We start from the raw sequence: 23694 nt of genomic DNA on the forward strand, positions 1-23694 counted from the left end.
GAGGGTTTTTTTTTTTTTTTGTCTTACTATCTTCAGTCAATACTATCGATAATTGTTGCAGCATATGTGAAAATTCTGTACCAAAATATCCTTAATTGAGCCATGAATTTTGTTGATACCACAAATGATTGTACATTTGTCCATAAACATTGGTGTGTTTCTGTGTCCATTTTTTTTATAAAATACTGCATCTGCCTGACTTCGCTGCCCCATGGCTTTCAGGATGTCACACGAGAAAAGTGCAGTTTGGGTTTCTCATGACTAATGTTTTCAAAATCTGTGCTTGTTGGCATGGAGAAGGTCATTCCATATGAGATGCCTCATTATTGTTGAGCACAGAATATGTTCTAAGATTCTACGACAGATGGACACCACAGAGTTGGGACGGTAGTTTTGTGGATCACTTTCATTAGCTGTCTCATGACTGTGTGTTCTGTGCTTCTTGTCCAATCACTGGGCATAGTTTTTTGGTTCAGTGATCTACAGTGTATTATGGCTAAAATGGGAACTGATCCGGCTGCAAATGCTGTACAGAATCTGACAAGGATCCCACCTGGCCACAAGGGTACTAAAAAGAATCCTCCACAATTTAATGTTACACAATAAATCACACAAATACAAAGGCTGTGAATGCAGCTAAACTGGGGATTGTTGTTGTTGTTGTTGTTGTTGTTGTTGTTGTGGGCTTCAGATCAGAAATTGCCGCTCTCCATGCTACTCTATCCTGTGCGAGGTTCCTCATCCCCGAATAACTACTGAAACCTACATTACTCTCCATCTGCTTGCTGTATTCATCTCTTGGTCTTCCTCTAAGATTTTCACCCCCCCCCCCCATCCCCCCATGCCTCTCCCCCCCCCCCCCCCCCCACACACACACATTCTAATAATAAATTGGTGATTCTTCAATGCCTCAGAATGCATCCTGTCAGCCAATCCCATTCTCTAATCATGTTGTGCCACAGTACCTTTTCCCTCATTAGTTACATGATCTGCCCATCTAACCATCTTTCTTCTGTAACACCACATTTCAAAAGCTTCTGTTCTCATCTTATCTGAACTTCTTATCATCCATATTTTGCTTGCCTACATAGTTATACTCCATACAAGCACTTTCAGAAATGACTTCCTAACATTTAAATCTATATTCAATGTTAACAAGTTTCTCTTTTTCAGAAATGTATTCTGTCCCATTTCCAATTTACATTTTATATCCTCTACTTCAGTCATCAACAGGTATTTTGCTTCCCAAATAACAAACTCATCTACTACATTTCCTAACATATTTCCATCAGCATTACCTGATTTAATTCAACTACATTCCATTATCCTAGTTTTGCTTTTGTTGATGCTCATCTTATATCCATATTTCAAGACACTGTCTCTTCTGTTCAACTACTCTTTCAAATCCTTTTACTGTCTCTGACAGAATTTCAGCTCATCAGCACACCTCAAAGTTTTTATTTCTTCTGCCTGAACTTTAATTCCTACTCCAGATTTTTCTTTGATTTCCTTCACTGCTAGCTAAACTTACAGATTGATTAACATTGGTGACAAGCTACAATCCTATTTCACTCCCTTCTCAGCCACTGCTTCCCTCTCATTACCCTCAATAACTGCCGTTTGGCTACAGTACAAGTTGTACATAATCCTTTGGTCCCTATATCGTACCCTTGCTACCTTCAGAATTTCAAAGAGGGTATTTCAGTCAACATTGTCAAAAGCTTTTTCTAAGGCTACAAATGCTATTAATGCAGCTTTGTCTTTCCTTAAGCTATCTTGCAAGATAAGTTGTAGGGTCAGTATTACCTCACGTGGTCTTGTATATCTCCAAAATGCTTTCTTTGGAATTGGAATTATTATATTCTGCTTGAAGTCAGAGGGTATTTCAGCTGTCTCATACATTTTGCACACCAAATGGTAGAGTTTTGTCACAATTGGTCTCCCAAGACTATCAGTAGTTTCTATGGAATGTCATCTTCTTCCAGGACCTTGTTTCGACTTCGGCCTCTCACTACTCTTTAACTTCTGATCACAGTACTATATCTCACCTTCATTTATGTCCTCTTCCAATTCTATAACATTGCCTTCAACAGTTAATTTCCTGTGGAGAGCCCCTCTACTTACTCCTTCCACCTTCCAGCTTTCCCTTCTTTGCTTCATACTTGTTTTCTGTCTGAACTCCTGATATTCATACAGATCATTTTCTTTCCTCCCAGTGTCTCACCACATTTTTGTAGGTGGTATCTATCTTTCCTGGTTATGCATGCTTCCATATCCGTATATTTGTCCTCTAGCCATTCCTGCTTAGCCATTTTGTACCGCCTGTCAATCTCATTTTTAGACGTTTATAATCCCTTTCACTGCCTCAATGGGAATTGATGAGATTCCCGCGGAACTGTTGAAGTCATTGGAGAAGAAGGGAAAAGGGAGTTGACTGAACTATGTAATCAAATATACATGACAGGAAAATGGCCAAAGGACTTTACAGAATGTATCTTAATACCTACAGAAAAGAAAAAGAACAGCAAAAAGTCTGAGGAATGTAGAACAGAGAGCCTGATATCACATGCAGCCAAAGTCTTGCTCAGGATGCTCAACAGAAGACTATATGGTAAGCTGAATTGCGTAATAGGAGACTAACAATTTGGTTTCAGGCGAGGAGTGGGAACTACAGATGCCATTGGGCTACTGAGAGTGATAGGGGAGAGGTACATGGGGAAGAAAAGGAAGGTGTGTGTTGTGTTCATTGATCTTGAGAAGGCTTTTGACTGTGTTAGATGGGTCAAACTGATGGAAATCCTAAGGAAACATGGAGTTGAGTGGAGCAACAGACGCTTTTAGTCAGATGAGAGATGTTTAACCATCTGGCTATGGATCTAATCAGGTCCAAGAGCTGTGTCGGGGCAATGTGCGAGGGCACTGAGGAGCTCCCACTCTGTAAATGGGGCGTTACAGGATTCACTGTGGCTTGTAGTGAATGAGAGGACTTTCACTTCCAGCCACCATTTGAGAGTGCGAAAGGCTGGGGGTAATTCTCCAATGCAGAGGCTTGAGCAAAGCGCTCAGCAAAGTGCTCGGCAATCACGTTTGCATCGGTAGATAACACGGCATTGATGGTAATGCCAGGGACACCTGTTGGGGTCTGGTACCCGCCAAAGACATTTGATCTTTGCCCAGACCTGGGAAGGTGACATACAGCACCCAATGGTCGAGATATTCCTCCCAACACTTGTGCTTCTGTCATTTGATAATTTGGCGAATGCAGGCACGGAGCCATTTAAAGGCTATGAGGTGCTCCAGGGAAGGGTGCCGCTTATGCTGCTGTAGATCTCGCCGATGCTCCTTAATTGCTTCAGCGACTTCTGGTGACCACCAAGGAACTGCCTTACGCCGGGGGCACCTTAAAGAGCGAGGGATCGCGTTTTCTGCTGCAGAAACAATTGCTGTAGTCTCCTGCTCAACCATCATTTTGATGTTACCGTGTGGGGGAGATTCAACGGTGACAGCGGAGGTGAAAGTTTCCCAGTCTGCCTTGTTTAAAGCCCATCTGGGCAGGGGTCCGTGGGCCTGACGCCGGGTCAGTAACAGCAGATGGGGAAGTGGTCATTACCACACAGGTCATCATGTGCTCTCCAGTGGATAGATGGGAGAAGTCCTTGGCTGCAAATTGATAAATCAAGGGCTGAGTAACTACCATGAGCCTAAATGAAGTGTGTGGTGGACCCAGTATTTAAGAGGCAGAGGTCGAACTGAGACAGTAACATTTCTACATCTCTGCCTTGGCCAGTAAGCATATTGCCACTCCACCAGGGGTTATGGGCGTTAAAATCTCCAAAAAGTAGGAAAGGTTTAGGGAATTGATCATTCAGTGCAGCTAATACATTTTGGGGTATGGCACCATCTGGAGGAAGATAAACATTGCAGACAGTTATTTCCTGCGTCATCCTTATTCTGACAGCCATAGCTTCTTCAAGAGGGGTTTGAAGGGGCACAGTATCACTACAGACTGAGTTTAGGACATGAATGCAAACTCCAACGGACACTCAATTATAGTCACTACAGTTCCTGCCGCGGAGGGCAGGGGTCCCCATTGCCGGGAACCAGGTTTCCTGAAGGGCAGTGCAGAAAGCAGGTGTAAAGCTTAACAGTTGCCGTAGCTCAGCCAGGCGGTGGAAAAAACCACCGCAATTCCACTGGAGAGTGACATCATCGTGAGACTGGGAAGGCATGGAACATTCAATGAGGCAATTTACACTTCAGAGTCACCTGCTGCCACCGACTTTTTGCCTGAGCAGTCTATATCCATTGTGTTTGAGAGTCTGGTGAGATCTAGATCCTCAGCGGACGCCAGAATCTCCACCCCATCCTCAGACTCAGAGCTTGTAGGTAGCAGTTGTGTGGGTGCGACCACAATTTCCTTGGTATTAGGGGACTGCTTTTTGGATTTCTCTCACTGCTCCTTGGGTTTTCCTGGCTGGAAAGACTTCACTGGTTCTGTCTCTGGGACTGAGGATAACTGTACAAATTGTTACATGTAAGTATTTCTGTGAGATGACTGTGTTTACTTAACTTACCTGTGCAAGCAGTTCTGGACCCACATTGAGGAAATTTTTCCCAGGATATGGAATGGTGACATCTAAAATGTTAGACCATGACTGCGCCCACATGTTCCCTGCAACAAATAATTTTCTTTTTGGTTCTAATTTTTAAATTTATTTTCATGAGCATCATCCCAGATTTACCTCTTCCTCCTTTCTTTTTTTGCAGCTAATATACACTACCAGCCATGTTATTTCAGCTTAAAAAAAAAAAAGATGTATTGTAAATACTGGTACTATTAGTATGGTTATTTCAGCCTAAACAAAAGAAAGAAACTGACATGTTCCACATCCAAGAGGACTCCTCAGCACGGATCTATGGAAAGAAAAACTAATCTAATCTAATCTAATTAAAATTGCTACACCAAGAAGAAATGCAGATATTGAATGGGTATTCATCGGACAAGTACATTGTACTAGAACTGACATGTGATTACATTTTCACGCAATTTGGGTGCATAGATCCTGAGAAATCAGTACCCAGAAAAACCACCTCTGGCCGTAATAACGGCCTTGATACGCCTGGGCATTGAGTCGAATGTGATGATGATGATGATTAGTGTTTTAGGGCGCACAACAACGACGTTATCAGCATCTGTTCCCAAAAGAAATGTTGACAAGTGCAGCCAAGATCTGTTAAACAAAGATCAGTTCAGAGCCGATCTTTGTGGGAATTGGAAATGTTCAAATTGCAAGATTGGACACGGCACATTAAAACAGGTAGATAAAACTAAAAATAAAATACCAGTAAATAACAGGTGAAAATAATTAACTGTGGCTGGGTGACCACTTACAAATAATGGGTGACCAAACCACGGTACAGCACATTAAGACCTCAATCCCAATATTTTGGGAAGAAGTCCAGACATCATTGATTCGAACAGAGCTTGGCTGGCGTGTACAGGTACAGGTGCCCATGGAGCTTCAACAGGAAACCACAGTTCATCAAGAGTAGTGACTGGCGTATTGTGATGAGCCAGTTGCTCGGCCACCATTGACCAGACATTTTCAATTGGTGAAAGATCCTGGAGAATGCGTTGGCCAGGGCAGCAGATGAACATTTTCTGTATCCAGAGAGGTCCGTACAGGACCTGCAACATGTGGTCGTGCATTATCCTGCTGAAATGTAGGGTTTCGCAGGGATCGAATGAAGGGTAGGGCCATGGGTCGCAACACATCTGAAATGTAATGTCCACTGTTCAAAGTGCCGTCAATGCGAATAAGAGGTGACCGAGACATGTAACCAATGGTACCACGTACCATCACGCCGGGTGATACGCCAGTATGGCGATGACGAATACACGCTTCCAATGTGCGTTCACCGCGATGTCGCCGAACACGGATGCGACCATCATGATGCTGTAAACAGAACCTGGATTCATCCGAAAAAATGACGTTTTGCCATTTGTGCACCCAGGTTCGTCGCCAAGTACACCATCGCAGGCGCTCCTGTCTGTGATGCAGTGTCAAGGATGACTGCAGCCGTGGCCTCCGAGCTGATAGTCCATGCTGCTGCAAATGTCGTCGAACTGTTCGTACAGATGGTTGTTGTCTTGCAAACATCCCCATGTGTTGACTCAGAGATCAAGATGTGGCTGCACGATCCATTACAGCCATGCGGGAAAGATGCCTGTCATCTCAACTGCTAATGATACGTCACCGTTGGGATCCAGCACAGTGTTCCGTATTACCCTCCTGAACTCACCGATTCCATATTCTGCTAAAAGTCATTGGATCTCGACCAACGCGAGCAGCAATGTCGCGATACGATAAACCGCAATCGTGATAAGCTACAATCTGACCTTTATCAAAGTCAGAAACGTGATGGTACACATTTCTTCTCCTTACGTGAGCCATCACAACAACATTTCACCAGGCAGCGCCAGTCAACTGCCGTTTGTGTATGAGAAATCGGTTGGAAACTTTCCTCATGTCAGCACATTTTAGGTGTCGCCACCGGCGCCAACCTTGTGTGAATGCTCTGAAAAGCTAATCATTTGTACATCACAGCATCTTCTTCCTGTAGGTCAAATTTTGTGTCTGTAGCACGTCATCTTCATGGTGTAGCAATTTTAATGGCCAGTAGTCAATGTATCTTTACTCTGCAGTATGCAGGTAACATATTTGTAATCTTGATCTAGTGGTTAGCATAGCTGCCTCTACACCATTGGCTCTCTGTAAGATAACAGGCAGCAGGTCATGTAACGTGACAATTTTCACAATGACGGCTGCTGTGTCATCTGCTTTTGAACAGTAAATATAGATGTCAAGAGCGAACTCAGTGGATGTTGCCAGCAATTTCCAATGATGGGATATAGGGGGAACTGAGAAACTGTCTGGCTACATCACGCTAAAATGGTGAAGCTAGAATTCTCTCAAAAAAGTAAAATATTGTAATCACAAGATAAAGACAATTCCTACAAAAATCATCACATTTGTACCAGTTTATAGAAGAAGCTATTATCAGTTGTTTATAAAAAAATCTTTTAACAACTGTAACGATAAAAGTCAACACATTGCCTGTGCCCACAATATAGCAACTGTTTTTGTGTGAAATTAGGTCTAGAAGAACGTTCAATGCGATTCATTGGCAATGCGATTCATTGGCTTTGGTCAATGATGTAAGGTTAATGACTGCTGTCACGTCACCTTTTGGTACATATATTCACAGTTTTGTTGTTAGTTGGTGAAGCCAACAAAAGCAATACTAAAAATCTGGATATGGTGACAGACTGATCTGTACCTTAGCCCATTTGAAAAAAAAAAAAAAAAAAAAGAAAAAAAAAAGAAAAAGCCAGTGACTCATATCAAACACTCCTCTGCATCCCACGAAATCCTGTAATAAATGAATGTTTAGCATAAGGATAAATAAAACTACCAGTTGATTATAAACAAAAATTCTTTAATTAACTGGTGTACCAAAAAACAAAATTCTCTGCAAACACAAGAAATAGTTAGCCTCTGCATAGATAGTTGCTGCTGGTATATATTTTTACATGTTTATTTATGATGAATTTGAATATAGTAATGACATGTGGCCAGGCAATGTTCCACGGAGTGACAAGGCATATTTTACACAACAGGGTGCAGTGAATACACAGGACTGCCAAATATGGGGTGCTGTTAAACCACATCTTGTGCATGAAGAGCCACTTGTTATATGTGACTCTCTGCTGTGGATTCAGAAGCACCTTTATTCTCCGTCCGTTCTTCTTTGAAGCAAATACACCCAGAGCGCCCATTAGATGTACCGTGATGACTGCACATTATTGAGACTCCTTGTACAGTACGTGACTCCTGCTAGGGAAGAGTGCAGCTGTCTGGAAACCACCATTGTCATGCAGTATGAGGCAACATCTCATGTTGCTCACCTAGTGAAAGATCTGCTAAATGCTGCCTTCCACAAACGTGTTATCTAAAAGAGGTTTTCCAGATGCATGGCCGGCCAGGGTGGCTGAGCGGTTCTAGGCGCTACAGTCTGGAACCGCGCGACCGCTGCGGTTGCAGGTTCGAATCCTGCCTCGGGTATGGATGTGTGTGCTGTCCTTAGGTTAGTTAGGTTTAAGTAGTTCTAAGTTCTAGGGGACTAATGACCTCAGAAGTTAAGTCCCATAGTGCTCAGAGCCATTTGAACCATTTTGAACCAGATGCATGTTTTGCAAGATCACTTGATCTGAAACCATGATACTTCTGGCTCTGGGAACATCTAAAAAAACATGTTTACCAGCGACATAGTCAGTCTCTACCTGATCTGAAGGCCAGGGTACAGGAAGACATTGCTCAGATTGCACCAGAACTGCTGCCAGCAAATGTCAGTCACATTGTTTTACAGCTGCAGCATGTCATTGACGTCTCCGGTGCTCGTACCTTACAAACTGTGCGAGAGGTGGTTAATAATAAAATCAACATTATGTTTTCTCACTTGTTTGACCTTTTCTGCCCATGTCCCTTCCTAATCCATTACATGTGGAAATGTTTCTATGTGTCTTTCTTGAATCCACAGTGCCAAATTAACACCTGATGGCCAAACCTGTAACTCCCTTCCCCAGCATAAATCGGTGCTGCATTAGTGCATAGCTCATCTACCGAGTTTTGCTGCCCTATGATAATTACAGCCCACACTGGACCCCCCCTTGAGTAGGTTCACATTAATTATAACCACCCAGTACGTATTCTAGCCATTCCAAACGTCTGTAACGTGATATTAAAACTGAAATTCACGGTCAGGCTCAGGAGACCTCACCATTCTGATTGTCCACTGTGTCATCCTATGACATATATGGGCGCCATTTGGATATGATATAATGGGGCATAGGGATCAGCACGTCTCTTCCCTGGCCACTGACAGTGTTTCAGATCTAGCAGCCATCACTTCTCTATGGAGTAGCTCCTCAACTGGCATCATTAGACAGAGTGTGCCCCATTCTAGTCCTTAAAATTCCTAGCAGTGCTGGGAATTCGAGCTGGGTCATCCACACGGCAGTTAGATGCACCGACTTTTCATCTGTGGAGGCGGACATACTGTGATATTAGAGCAAAAGAATTGATCACCTGAAAATAGGAGACTCAATATCTATTCTTAACTTCTACAGTGGCAACATTTGTACTTTCAGTGATGCTATGGGCAGATGCCGTATGTTCACAATCCCTCACAACTTGGGATGTCTACATTTCACTTTTTACAAATACTGTAGCTGCAAATTTCCTGCCTCATACTCAGGTATTCCTGGTTTGTTTTTGTGTAACTGAGGCAGCTGATGGTATGTTGACTTGAAGACTGTCGATAGAAGATTACATGTCTTCATTCTCTGTGAGAGATATACAACACATACTCTGTGAATCCTACAATTGAAAAGTTTCGTAGCACCTACATTATCCACAGTCACAGTGGCACAGACTGCACGATACCTGCCGTGTCATATCTTCATTTTTGTTTGTTATGAACCTCTTAGAAATATTGAATAGCACATGCGGATTAGAAATTGCTTGAGCAGCACTCTTCATGCTAGACAGTAAGTCTGTATCGACCTGATCATAACATCCCAAATAATTTATAGTTATTAGAAATGAGTGAGCCTCAAGTCCAATAATGAATGCGAGATGCCAGTGGTAAACTACTTGAGTATTTAGTTTAACTAATTACGCAGAAATACAACACTGAGGCTTTACAATTCGTCGCCATCTGTTGTCTCATTTACTTTCATAATCTCCAGGCCCCATGATGAGGGAGAATAAGGAGGGATGGGGAATGAATTAACTGAGGTTATAGTTTAATATTCTTATTAATGAGACCATCATCATTCTTGTACCTTAAAAATGCTTTGTAAAATACAAAATCATATCTAACATGAATCTCTAACACTTTTCGTATCCATTTTAGGAACTATGAATGGAAGTCTCTCAGCCTGAGGCTTTGACAGAGGCACTTTTAAATAGGCACCACTGGTGGAGGAAATGGCATATTGTTAAGGAAAATTGGTATCACACTGGGTTATCCACAATTAGGAAGCGATGAAAGCTGACAGAGGAAGAACAGGAAATGGTCAAACACTGCAGACACCAAGAAACAGTGAAGCTTCTGATCCAGAAAGTAATCAGGATGCACCAGCTGCAGAAATTCCTGAGTCTTCCTCTTTGCCTTTCAGTGACCGATTTGAACATTCTTCAGCTAATCCTTCAAAAGATATTCAACAAGGGAAAAGAAACGAGCAGTCACGAAGAGGAGAAATATAATAAGAAACCTCAGAGGTGCGTTTTCCCATCAAATGTGCAACCTCAAAAAAGGCTGTGGAACTTTAGTCCTCTAGTGAACCAGACTACAAAATGTCACTTGAGAGCATTGACCATCCTGGAAACCTGTTCAAAGATGAAACAGACAGGGACAGCACACACACAAATCTCCAAGTTAGTCACTTCATTGTGGTTAATTTCTGAGGAAAAACTAAATGTAATTACATATCATATGTATGGTGGCTACACGGGTCTATGTTACAAGTGGACTCCTCAGACAATGCAGTTCTCAGCAACAAATAGAGAATCTTTGTTCAGTAGAAAAGGTATTTTGCAGAAATTATCAAAACCAATTCAAAGCAGTTCTGGACATTTTCAAAATATGATTACCTTTTACAATAATTTTATAATGGTTGAGTGATCTTTGACAACCCTCATATTAATATCAAAAATAGTGGTGTTTGTGATCATGTGCTATTTCTTTAATACAATATATTGCAACATGAATTTACAGAGTTATCATTCAATTTCTGTACTGTGGGGCAAATGTCTGCACCATGGATCTTTGCCCTCTCTCATGCGGCAAACATGCTCAGTAACTGTTGTTAAAGAAAAATGGTTTTGTCCTCCACATCTAAGTGTTCCACTTCTATCAATGTTCTAAATGTACAGTATGTGTACAGGCTACATATTATTGCTCTTCCCATATGAATACCTGGCATCTTCTTTACAAAAAAAAAAAAACAAAAAAAAAAAAATCAAATCAATTGTAAGAGATGTGGATCTTTGCCCCTAGATACCCTACAGAAGCTTACTTTTAGCATATTTACAGCTGTAGAAATATTAGCATATCTGTACTTAGGAGGTAATGTGTGTTTACAGTGAGGAAATACATCACAACAACCCAGCTCAACAAAACTAAATTTTGGTATTAGTTTTTACAAAAATATCAATATATTTGTTAAATTACTAGTTTTGTGTAACTTCAGTGTCCACAAAACTACTAATTGAATATATGTTAACTGACAAGTAATTACACTTCATCACAGTTGCAGTTCTGTTCCAGTGCCAATAAAAATTTTCAAATTTTGTATGTTCTTCATTAATCAAAACTTAAGATCTGATGAAATGGTCTTACAAATTGAAAGTCTGGGTACAAAATTCAACATACATATAGAAAAACTGATCAGATTTGGATACCTCCACCTCTCTACGAATATTAAAACCAAAATGTAAACAACAGCAATAGCTGGGTAACACGGAAATTTAAAACTTTTCGTCAAAAGGAGAGAGCACTTGTCCAAACTCTGCAAGAAAAATAATTTTACAGTAAATAAATAGTCTCAAAATTTTTTGTGAACGGTCACTGAACAGGCTAAAAGAATACACAATGAAACGATCACAAAAAAAACTCTAAGAGTAAAATAGAAGATATGTGGGACATCATAAAAAAGGACTTGTGGAAATAAGAAAACCAATGAAAGTATTGTCTTGTTTTAAAAAAATATATATATATATATATATATACACACACACACACACACACACACTTGTGTCTGTATGTGTGGATGGATATGTGCGTGTGTGCGAGTGTATACCTGTCCTTTTTTCCCCCTAAGGTAAGTCTTTCCGCTCCCGGGATTGGAATGACTCCTTACCCTCTCCCTTAAAACCCACTTCCTTTCGTCTTCCCCTCTCCTTCCCTCTTTCCTGATGAGGCAACAGTTTGTTGCGAAAGCTTGAATTTTGTGTGTATGTTTGTGTTCGTTTGTGTGTCTGTCGACCTGCCAGCACTTTCATTTGGTAAGTCACATCATCTTTGTTTTTAGATTATATATAACAGCTACTTTACTGGAATAGCTGAAAATTTAAGATGAATGAATTGTAATGGAAATCAGCAGTCAATGGAAAACTAGGTCAACAATTGTTGACTGTGTTAGAGGGGAGGGAACAGACTAGGCTGTAAAAGATCCAAAAACCTTATACTTTGCAAGAATTGATGGCATACGCAGCAGGATCTTATAGCTCTCTGCAATATCTTATCTTCTGGGAATACTACTACCGCAAATCTCATAGGAGAACTTCTGTGAAGTTTGGAAGATAGGAGATGAGATACTGCTGGAAGTAAAGCTGAAAAGATGGATTCTGAGTCATGCTGGTTATCTCAGCTGATAGAGTTCTTGCTTGCGAAAGGTAAAGGTGCCAAGTTTGAACCTCAGTCTGGCATACAGTTTTAATATGCCAGGAAGTTTCACCATCTTTGTGTTTTATTCATAACCGAAAGTGCAATGGTGCATTTTTTCAGATTATTTTCTTCCTGTGGTCATGTGAGTGTGTATGGATGTCTGCATGGTTGTTTGTGTGTGAATGTGTGTACTTTTGCTAGAAAAAGAGCAAGAGCTCGAAATCAAGTGTGAATGCTATTTCTTGTTACATTTCTCTGTGCTCCATACATCGGCCCAATAAGGGGAGGGGGGGGGGCGATGTAGGAAAGGGTCATGTGTATAATTTTATTCTAGAGCACTGGGAGGAATTTCAATGCAACACTATTCACATTCTACAAGCATAAAGAATTAACTAAATAATGCTGGATAAACAGCCAAATAATCTTATAAGTTAATCATTGAGAAATGCATTTGTAAATTTAGTGCTGTGCAGTAGATTGACTGAGTAGAAAAAATACAATAAAAGTGAAAATGCTCGAACTAGATTTTCAAATATTTGCATCTATCTAGGTTCAGCTACTTTTGCCACAAGAACAGTTGCCAATAATGAGGTCAAAAAGATCAGTAACTTAATATATTTTGATTATTTTCATTCACTGATGTACTGTGGGATAATATTTTGGGTAACTGTTCACTTAAGCATAAATTATCTATTGCACAAAGGAAATTCTCTGAATTTGGAGAGGAGTAGGTGGGTTCAAATACATACATGTTGCAGATATGTATTTAAGCAATTGAGAATGTTAATGACAGCCTCACAGTCCATAACAGTTTGAAAATAATACAGATATTCACCAGCACAATGCTAGCAGGAAAAATAATCTGTACTTATCTCTAGGAAATCTAACTTTGATGCAGAAAGAAGTACAACACTCAGCTATAAAATCTGATAATCTGTCCAGATGTATATTAGAATACTTTCAACTAAATTTCTAATGTATCAAATATAAAAAGTTAAATGTAAGCTTACACTTTCACGGGTTGTCGCTATCAATAAAATTCTTCTGGGCTGTTGACCGCATTGTCAGCATATAAATCTGCCCGATGTTTTGGCCACTATTGCAAGTGGCTGAAATGTCGGACAATTTTGTATATTGACAATGGGATCAGCAGCCCAGAAGAATTTTACTGACAATAAAAAAAAATGTTCCTTCTTAACAAGCACTGTAACATAGACATTAAAGATTAATGTCCAACAGCTAAGATTATATGCCTTAAAATTAGTTTGAGGATCATATCGTTAACCTTGAGAGACATACTGCTTGACTTCTAGAGATTCCAAAATTAGTTTCACCTAGACCAGCATCTGTTAAAGCAACAATTACACATTTCATTATTTGAGAAAGTTTACAGGTTTCTCCGAGCATCCCCATTAGAAGCATAATGTTTGAACTGTTCTTTTTCAGTTCAAAAGTATTCATTGAAAAAGTATTAGAAGAACTTTTATTAGTAGCTAATTATTTATATATAAGGGTTTGTGGGGCCAAGCACTGCAGTAGCAACAGGTATTTTGACTTTAGTAACTAGGGGTGGAATTGGTCATGTTCTCGGTGAGTGAACCATTGTGGCACTTAGCTGAAGCCATTTTGAACCCATAGAATTTACATCAAGCTAACCCATCTGGATTGTAAAAAGAGTCAATTCCAAATACAATACACAAAGAGATTCCCTCAAAACTAAACAAAGAGACCAAATTGCCTCTTACCAAGAATGTGAGAGGGAAGAGGAGCCCGCCGATTGATTTTGTCTGGGCCATACAGATCACGTAGTTTCCTGCGGACATAGGCGTGCAGCTGGGCATACAGCGGTTGGATCTGCGACCACACATAGTCTACGTCTGTTCTGAAAGTGGGAGACTCGTATGGAAACATCCAGTACTCTGCAGTGTCAGTGAAATCTGAAACACAAAGTAGTCGCCAATAATGGCACTTTGACAATTTTTTTTATGTATGGATCAACAGCTGCAGCATGTTTATTGTTATTTTCCTGTGTCTTTATATTTAAATAAACACATAATTAGCAATTAGTAATGGTGACGAATTTTACTGTGTTATGCATGCTGGCACAGTGACAAACTCAAATATTTTCTGCGTGTTTTTCATTTTAGTTTTTTCATTTCATGTCTAAGATGTTTGTTCTATGGAGACATTTTCTGAGAGAAATTTAAGTTATGTGATAGTATTTACAGAGTACAGAAATGTGTTATAAGAATTTAATCTGTTGTTAATTCCAGAAATCCAGCAGAGATTTCTTCAAAAAACCACGTAGTTTGGCAGCTACTTCACATTACATTTTTATTGGTCCTTTTGATCATTTGTTGTACAATGTATACAATATGATATTGAACAAATCATTGTGATTTAAAATACACTTTTTAAATCATACAAGAATATTTACATTGATTTAGGCTTAATATTATCACAACTGAATGTTCAGCTTCCACACATTATATTTAACCCAAGTAATTGTTTTTTTTTAATTTGGCAATAAATTTTTATGTTTCAAGATATTCATCTGTAAACATAAAAATTTATTGTACATAGTCTACAGTCATTCGTGTGGTTTGTTGTTACCAATATTTTTCTTCTCACAAAAATATCTGAAAAGTGTGAATGTAATGCACTAAAAGAAACCTTTACAAAGGCCTCAAATGGTTAACATCAGTAGAAAAATGAGTCTGAGACATGTCTACAACAGGCATTCAACAATATATGAGAGAATATCAAATGTCAAGGAGATAATGTTGTGAAGTTTAAGACTAAATTAAAGAAATTTCTACTGGGTAACTCATGCTCCACTGAAGAGTGTTCAAAAATGGTTCAAATGGCTCTGAGCACTTTGGAACTCTTAAATGTAATGTTTTAGATTAAAGTAGAATTATCAGGTAATTTAGTAACTAAATGTCATTTCATTGCTTTGTACTTAAATTAAAGGTACCTCCTCAATTTCTTTCCACATCTCAAAACATGAGATCCATGGCATATGTAAAAACATACTGTTTTTTTGCTTAGCTTTCATTTGGAACACCATCACATATGGCTTTCTCCCCACACTGTTGCGTGCATTATAACATGCTGGAAGCATAACAATTTTAAGACCCAAAGGAATTACAGGCATTGGCTGCAAGCGGACATTGATTGCAATCAAAGGGAAGTTGTAAAAGAAAAAAAAAAAAAAGAAAGAAAGAAAGAAAGAAAGAAATGTGCTGGACTGGGATTCTAACCCAGTCTCCTGCTGTCTAGGCAGATGCTCTACCGAGTACATCACCTGGACAAAGTGGTTACCACAACCACATGGACTACTCTAGCTATGCATCCCGTCAGATGCAAATTCTCAACTTAATAGTGAATAGTGTTTTATTCATCTCATAACATACAATTTCTAATCATATGATTAGTGTACAGGAGACACGTCAAGAAAATGGATAACATTACTTAGGGCTAATTGGTACAAAGAATTTTAACATTAATATAAACTTTTTTTTTCTTTCCTCCCTTTTGTGAAGAACAGCTACATTTTACACACAAGACTATATGTAAATTTATCCTGCTCAAATGTTCAGTTCATCCTTCTTGAACTCCTCAACAGTGTAGCAGCAGTGTTTGACAAGTATATCACACAGCTTTGTTTTCAGTGTCTCTAGGTTCATACTCAGAACATTCTTTCCTTTCAGGTTGTCATGAATTTTCATTGCCATATACTGAGGAGACTGCGCATATAGGTTTAAGCGATGAGTGGGAAGCATAAAATTGTCTTTGTTTCTCGTGTTATACGCATGATTGAAACAGTTTTTCTCAAATAACTCTAAATTGCTATGTAGAAAGATGATAATATCATAGATGTATGAGGAGGGAACTGCTAATAACTGTTGTTTTTCAAATAGTGGGCAACATGATGTCCTTGGATGGGCGGTACACATTTTCCTTATTATTCTTTTCTTTAACTTTAGTATGCGCAATATATTGCTTGAATTTTCCCAAAAAATAATACCATACCTTACAACTGATTGAAAGTAACTGTGGTATGCAATTTTCCTTGTATTCATGTCTGTTGCACCAGCTAATATTTGCATAGCAAATGCAAAGCTACATAATTTGTTTAACAGGTAGTCAACATGTTTATTCCAATTTAAATTTTTATCTAGGTTTAACCCTAAAAACTTCACAGAATCTACTTCTTCTATATCCTGATTTTTGTGAGTTATTTTAATTTCTTGGGGTTTGACTGTTTTGTTCTGAACTGGACCATGTGGGTTTTGGGGATGTTCAATCTTAATCCATTCAGTTGGAACCATGTTTCTAATTTGTTCATTGTGTTTATTATGTAGAGAGGGATGTTTTCTGGCTCCTGGTTTTCAATTAATACAGATGTGTCATCTGCAAATTAAATCGATGGAGCATTTATATTGTACGGTAAATCATTAACATAGAACAAGAACACAATAGGTCCTAGAATCGAGCCTTGAGGGACACCTTGGGCTACTGTTTTCCATTTTGAATAGTAATTTGCTGCATTTGATCAGACAATCACTCTTTGTTTCCTATTTGATAAGTATGAAGTAAGCCAATTTAGAACATTACCCTTGATCCCATACTTGTCGAGGTTATAGATGAGCAGTGCATAATTTACAGAGTCAAAGGCTTTTGTGAGATCACAAAAGATTCCTGCAACTTTATTATGGTTGTCTAATGATGTGCTGATCATGTCGATAAACTTGTTAATTGCATCAGTAGTACTTTTGCCACGCTGGAAACCAAACCGGTTTTCCGTAATAATATCATATTTCTCCATAAAATTTCGAATCTGATTAGCAGCAGCATTTTCAAAGATTTTTGATAGGACTAGAAGGAGGGAGATGGGATCCCCATATCCTCTCTTGACCCTTTTTTGGGCAACGGTTTTACATCTGCACCTCTGGGAAGCTTCCTTGTTCAAAGGATTGGTTATTATTTTAGATAGTGGGTATCCTATTATTTTACACACAAATTTAAGGACTGACGTAGTGCCCCTCCTCATTCACATACGTCCAAAAGAAAAGGACGGGCGGATGGACACAAACACACACACACACACACACACACACACACACACACACACACACACACACACACACACACACACACACACAAAACAAATAGTTTTTTCTTTTTTTTTCATGAAAAGAAAAACATAACAATCAAAACGCACAAGGATTCAAGCATAAGGTGAAGAATACTGTAGTGTCCAGCTACCTCTCTTGCTTTGTAATCTATATTTCATGTACTTGTGACTAACAAAATATCACAAAATACGTAAGACTTGTTCTTACCCACTTTACTTAGAGTTCCAGGAAATTTATCAAACCATTCTAAATGAACCATTGAGCAGTAGTAAGCAGGCACATGAAAGGTTTTAACAACTTATCAGTGTTGAGACTGCTAAACTGAGCAAAACACAGCTTCTTGTTTTCCTCCTTTATCCATACTTGTTCACCATCACCAGAAGGTTTCCTTTTATATTAGTATAAAATATAGTGAATTTTGGATGAAAAAACATACATGTTGGTACTGTGATCATCATAGTCCCAAAAAGTGATTTATTTAAAACACGTATCTCAGCAGAAAAGTAACAACATACTTCAATGTGAGCAACAAAATATTTCATCTGAACAAGGCCTGACCACAAGTTGTAAGGAGTGTGCAAGCCTTCTATGAAGAACAACTGCTTCCACTGATTTGCTCAACTGTACATTTCCCTGTCTAAGAGATCTGGGATACTGACATCCATATCTACACTCTGCAAACCAGTGTGAAGTGCATGGCAGAGGGTACTTCCCATTGTGCCACTTAGTAGAGCTTCTTACTTTTCGACAAACTGCCTATTGGCTTCTGTCTCGGGTTCTTCGGCCGACGTTCATCTAATGATTTTTCTGACGTTTCGCCAGCACGAGTGGCTGGCGAAACGTCAGAAAAATCATTAGATGAACGTCGGCCGAAGAACCCGAGACAGAAGCCAATAGGCAGTTTGTCAACAAGTGGCCACGAAAGCCTTAACAATTTCTTACTTTTCATTTCACCTATGAAGCCTGGAAAGAATGAGTGCCTTAACACCTTGGAGCACACTGTTATTATTCTAATCTTGTCTTTGCAGTACCTACATGAGTGATAAAGTTAATCAGCAAGCTGCCCAGAATCCTCCAGCAACTACCGTCAGTGCTCTCTGAGCCAGTGTAAACACCTGTGTAGGATAGTTTGTCTACAAGGCAACTTACGAATAGTGTAGCAATACCTGAAATCTTTGTGAGAACATCCTATTTCACCAGTATTCATTCATATTGTAATATCATTTTTTTAGGAAATTCCAGCATGTCTGTGTGATATATTATTGCTGAAGAAAGCTATTAGGTTAATTACTGGTTCCTCATATAAAGCAAACTGTAAACCATTATTTTCCCATCAAATGAAATTTATATATAAACTGTGATTCAATTTGTAGAAAGAAAAAGTTATCAGAAGCAATTCAGAAAATTTTAAAACTACAGAAGGAAGCTATCAGATGCATAACGAAACAAACTGCCAGAAGCCTGCGAATATGATTTTAAAATATTAACATATCTAGCTTGGACATGCATGAGACAATACTGCTTTTAATGTTAAATTGTACAGCACCTCTAAACAGAGATTTTCATGGCCACAACACAAGAACTTTAGGGAGAGTGCCATACTTGCAGCAAAAAGCTTGAAAACGCAAATAGGGACCCCAGAAAGGCAGGAAGCTTAATTTATAACAGAATGCTAGTGAGCATAAAGAACTGACAACCTTCAAAATAAAACTGAAAGAACATTTCATTTCTTGTTTTTGCATAAGATAAAGCAATACCTCCACGCAAATTTGTCGAAAAAAGATAAATTAAAAATTAGGAACTGTGTAGAACTCATCTTCTTCATGTGGAAAACAACTCCCTGTGGAGAGAAGAATGGAAGATCAAGTGTAGTTTAGTGCTGAAAATACAGGAGAAGAGGAAGTATAGACTAAGTGTGAAAACGGTTTCTGGTGCTTTGTACTGATGCAAATGTGATTTAAAAAAAATAGTTTGCCATTTGTATAAATGTCTAACTCTTAGTTTTGCAGACATACTGTATAGAGCTTTGTCAACTATTGTTAAGTCTGCGAGATTATGTTACCTGATCCAGGTTATTAGTGCTTATCATTACTGAAAAATTTGTTTTTCTGTATTTTTACTTCTGCTTATCTGTTATTAAAAATTTTGTCATTCAGTATCAATGGCAAATTTGTTATCAAATTTATTTTGTGTAAAACTGGGCATAACCTGTCTAATGTGATTACAATATGAGCTAGGGCAAACGTAAACCAAATGTTTTGTCATGAAATGAAACGTAATCATTGTGAAATATGCTACATTAGACTGGTAAATGTTACTTTGAAATTCGATATGGTGAGAATGTTGGCAACGACTCAGGCTGCCCGAAATCAGAAACAGATGAATCATAATAACGACCTTTTTTTTTTCTTTTTTAAAATACCGCCATTACTACGTCATTGCCCAGTCGGGCAGAAACAGGTGCATTGGCTTGTATAACTTTGTTGTTGTTGTTGTGGTCTTCAGTCCTGAGACTGGTTTGATGCAGCTCTCCATGCTACTCTATCCTGTGCAAGCTTTTTCATCTCCCAGTACCTACTGCAACCTACATCCTTCTGAAACTTCTGCTGGACAAATTGCCATTGTGAGCATATTTTGAGACAATACAGAACTGAAGAAACAGTAGAAAAGTAATAAAAGTAAAGTACAAACTTGATTTCAAGTTTAGCGTAGTACCAAAGCGAAGAACACTGCTGCATTTAACTTGCGCGGTCGTGTTTCGGAGCTAGGCAACATCGTTCCATTTGAGGATCAACACCGCCTCTCATTGGCTGGCTTCGTGCGGTTGCTAGGCAACGATTATGCGCTGCACGGATGTCAATAACAAAGATTTCGTCTTGCAGGTGATAAACAAGTGCATTAATTAATTTAATTGCCTTTTCAACTCAGCAGATAATCTCATACGTTTTGGACTCGATTGACTGTTCCATAATCGTAATGGGCAGTTTTTTTCTGTCTGTCGTTCTTAAGAAGATGCCATTATTTAACATGTGTGATAAAAAGAATTTGATGTATAGAGCAAATGTAAGCGCATCTTAAAGACTGTTCGTTGCGTGTGCAAATGAGACAACTGACATCACTTACGTGAAGAGACGTATCGAAAGGCAGAAGCTAGTGAATAGTAATGAATACAAAAACTGAAGCGGTTTTTTCTTTTGCAGCGAGTCCGACGTATGGAAATAAGTGCGTGTTATGACGTACATTAGCAGCAGCTTTTGATGAAAGTTTCAAGAAACAGGGTTCGCAATATTTGTGTAATGTGCGCAATAGCATACCTTTCGACCGTTATTCCTTCAGTGAATTTCGTTTTCACGCAAAATAAAAGAAGCTATGAACCAAATGTTTACATTAATAAAATGTATATGTTATGTAGAAAAGTTGTAGCATCCCCGCTACCAAGTGCTAACAATGTGAATTACGTAACCAAATACAGCCTCACAGAATGTTTTATGATGACATGATTGATCAAGATCAACTGTTAATGCCTTGCAGTCGCAATTGTGCCGTTTATTTAGTCGCAGAGACGGTTTTTATGGTGTAAAGAAAAGATAATCATGTTAGTTCAACAACTAACGAGTGGCAGCAGGCAAACTTTATGACGGAATTAAAATAATTCTACTGCATCCGTTGTATATGTCGCAGAATGATATAGAATGGTAGCTCAGTACATAGTATTAATACAAAGAATAAGAACAATCTTCATAAAGACCCAAAATCACGTACTGTGGTTCAAAAAGAGGTCCAATATTCAGCAACTTTCATTTTCAATAAATTGCCAGTAACCATTAAAAACTTGGTCGCAGATAAAGCAGGTTTAAACAGAGTCTGAAAGACTTTTTGATAGGCAGCTCCTTCTACTCTATAGATGAATATCTCAAAAGAGACTGTTAGGCTAGTGTAAGAAAAAATGTCTGTTAGATTTCAGTTTTGACAGCACTTTGTCGCAACAGTCAAGATTAGATATTTTGTGTATGATAAATTTATTAATAGTGCATAACAGTGTTTCATTCTAACAGAGTATTAATTCTGTAAATGTTAGCTGTTCAGGTTTACTGTATTGTATTCCCTAGTTTGACAATCTCCTGACAAATGCTCAGGGTATTAAGTATTATATTCAAATGTTCTATGTTATGCTTTCTGACACGTTCTACACCCACCAGAATGAACTTATTTTTTGGGCCTATGGAACGAAAACTGAATCTAATCTAATCTACAGAATGATGTGTGACAGATGTACTCATGTAATAAGGTATACAATCAATCATTTTTCATGCACTTCATTCATGATGTGATCAGAAATGAAATGGTTAAAAATTATGGTAATGGTTAAAGATGATGGTAATGTGTACTCTATTCCATTACACACACACACATTCGTTCACTACTAGTGTGTCTAAAATCCACCATGAGACAGGGCCATCAGCGAAGGGGAACTGATCAATTAAACAAGCAGCCACTACAGGCTAATTCTGTAGACTATGACAAGTGCTAATCTACTCATACTGACAATTATGATCAACTCCTGTTTCAGTCTAGTTCTTCAAACAAAGCATTTATATAACTTTGAAAAGAATGTTATCATCTCCCTATGTACCGCCAAAGTCAATTTTTTCTTAATATATAGTGTACTACACCTACAAAGTATTTACATGTTTGAGTCCAAATAATCTGATGAATATTAGATGGAGTGGCTAATAAGGTATGCCTTTTCTTTGTTTTTTAATATCTGCGGAGATTTTCAGTTTCTTGCCTGCTGTGCATCGCCAGTCTGTTTTACACTTTTGCCCAGTATATAGAACTACATTCTGAATCTTGGGGAACGTACCCTGCAGTCTATAATTTTGATTTAGGTAAGGTAGAACATTGATATAGATACAAGTCCTGTGATTAATGTTATTTTTTTGCACTGTGTGAAGCTGGTAGTTTTGATAATAAGACAGTGGTTAGATGAAAGTATCATTCCATAGGCTACACAAACCAATGTGTTACCAATCTATGAGCAGTAGGGGAACACGGCCATGACTGTTGCTAATTGCTAATCCTGATCTACACTTTAGCTTCTGGTATCTGTCTCATTTTAATTTGTTTGGAATTACTTCTTTTAATTAATTGCAAATTACGTACCACATTGTGATATGTAAGACAATAAAGAAATATAAATACAAATTATTATATGAGTCTTGGTAACATTATGACTTTAACTATGTGCTGCAAACCACGGATGTATCTTCTTAGGCAGTGTACCGAAAATAGAATTGAAATGTTCTTTCAGCGGAATTGAACTGTAAGAACATTGTGTAAAGAAAATAATGATACATGTTGCAGAAGTCTTTGTAATGACCATGGAATTCTTACAGTCTATTCCCAATGTGTTTACTGCTGAATTGTTTCCACTGTCCATAATCACAGAACAAGACACAAAAATAATTATCAGGTAGATTTTGCCTTGTTTGGGTTTCAAGTAACGGTATGAAGGTACAACATAATTCAAGGATAGAAAAGTTTGATTTATTACATGGCAAGTAGTGGTATGTATTGTAAAGTGGTATGACATGTAGTGATGTACTGTAAACAGGGCCCTTGTCCGTTGGGGTGGGAGGGCTATTCACCCACATTTTAATTTGCACCAAAAGCTTTTATTGTTGACTTTATGATCAGGTGTTCTACATCTATATCCATGCTCTGAAAACCATTGCAAAGTTAATAGCAGAGGGTACATCCCATTCTATTCACGTATGGATCATGGGAAGAATGACTTGACTGAATGCCTCTGTGGATGCCGGTTATTCTAATGTTGTCCACACGATCCATATTTTGGCGATATGTAGGGGGGTTGTTGTATATTCCTAGTCATCATTTAAAGCAGTTCTTGAAACTTTGTTAGCAGACTTTCTCAGAATAGTTTACGTCTTATCGTCAAGAGTCTGCCAGTTCAGTTACATAGGCATCACTGTAACATTCTCCCATGGGCCAGACAAACCCATGACCACTTGCACCGCCC

The 23694-nt window shown here is 38.7% G+C and overlaps 1 protein-coding gene across 1 annotated transcript in view; it reads right to left on the reverse strand.

The window, feature by feature from the left end:
* LOC124718913 (angiotensin-converting enzyme-like) overlaps positions 1–23694 on the reverse strand; it is a 228905-nt gene that overhangs the window by 24597 nt on the left and 180614 nt on the right. Inside the window, exons 7-8 of the mRNA XM_047244568.1 lie at positions 14259–14450; positions 4575–4672 (exon numbers count right to left, since the gene is read on the reverse strand). Coding sequence (XP_047100524.1) covers positions 4575–4672; positions 14259–14450 — 290 coding nt within the window. The remainder of the gene's footprint in view (positions 1–4574; positions 4673–14258; positions 14451–23694) is intronic.

Source organism: Schistocerca piceifrons, chromosome 10 (genome assembly GCF_021461385.2).
Source record: "Schistocerca piceifrons isolate TAMUIC-IGC-003096 chromosome 10, iqSchPice1.1, whole genome shotgun sequence".
NCBI lineage: Eukaryota > Metazoa > Arthropoda > Insecta > Orthoptera > Acrididae > Schistocerca > Schistocerca piceifrons.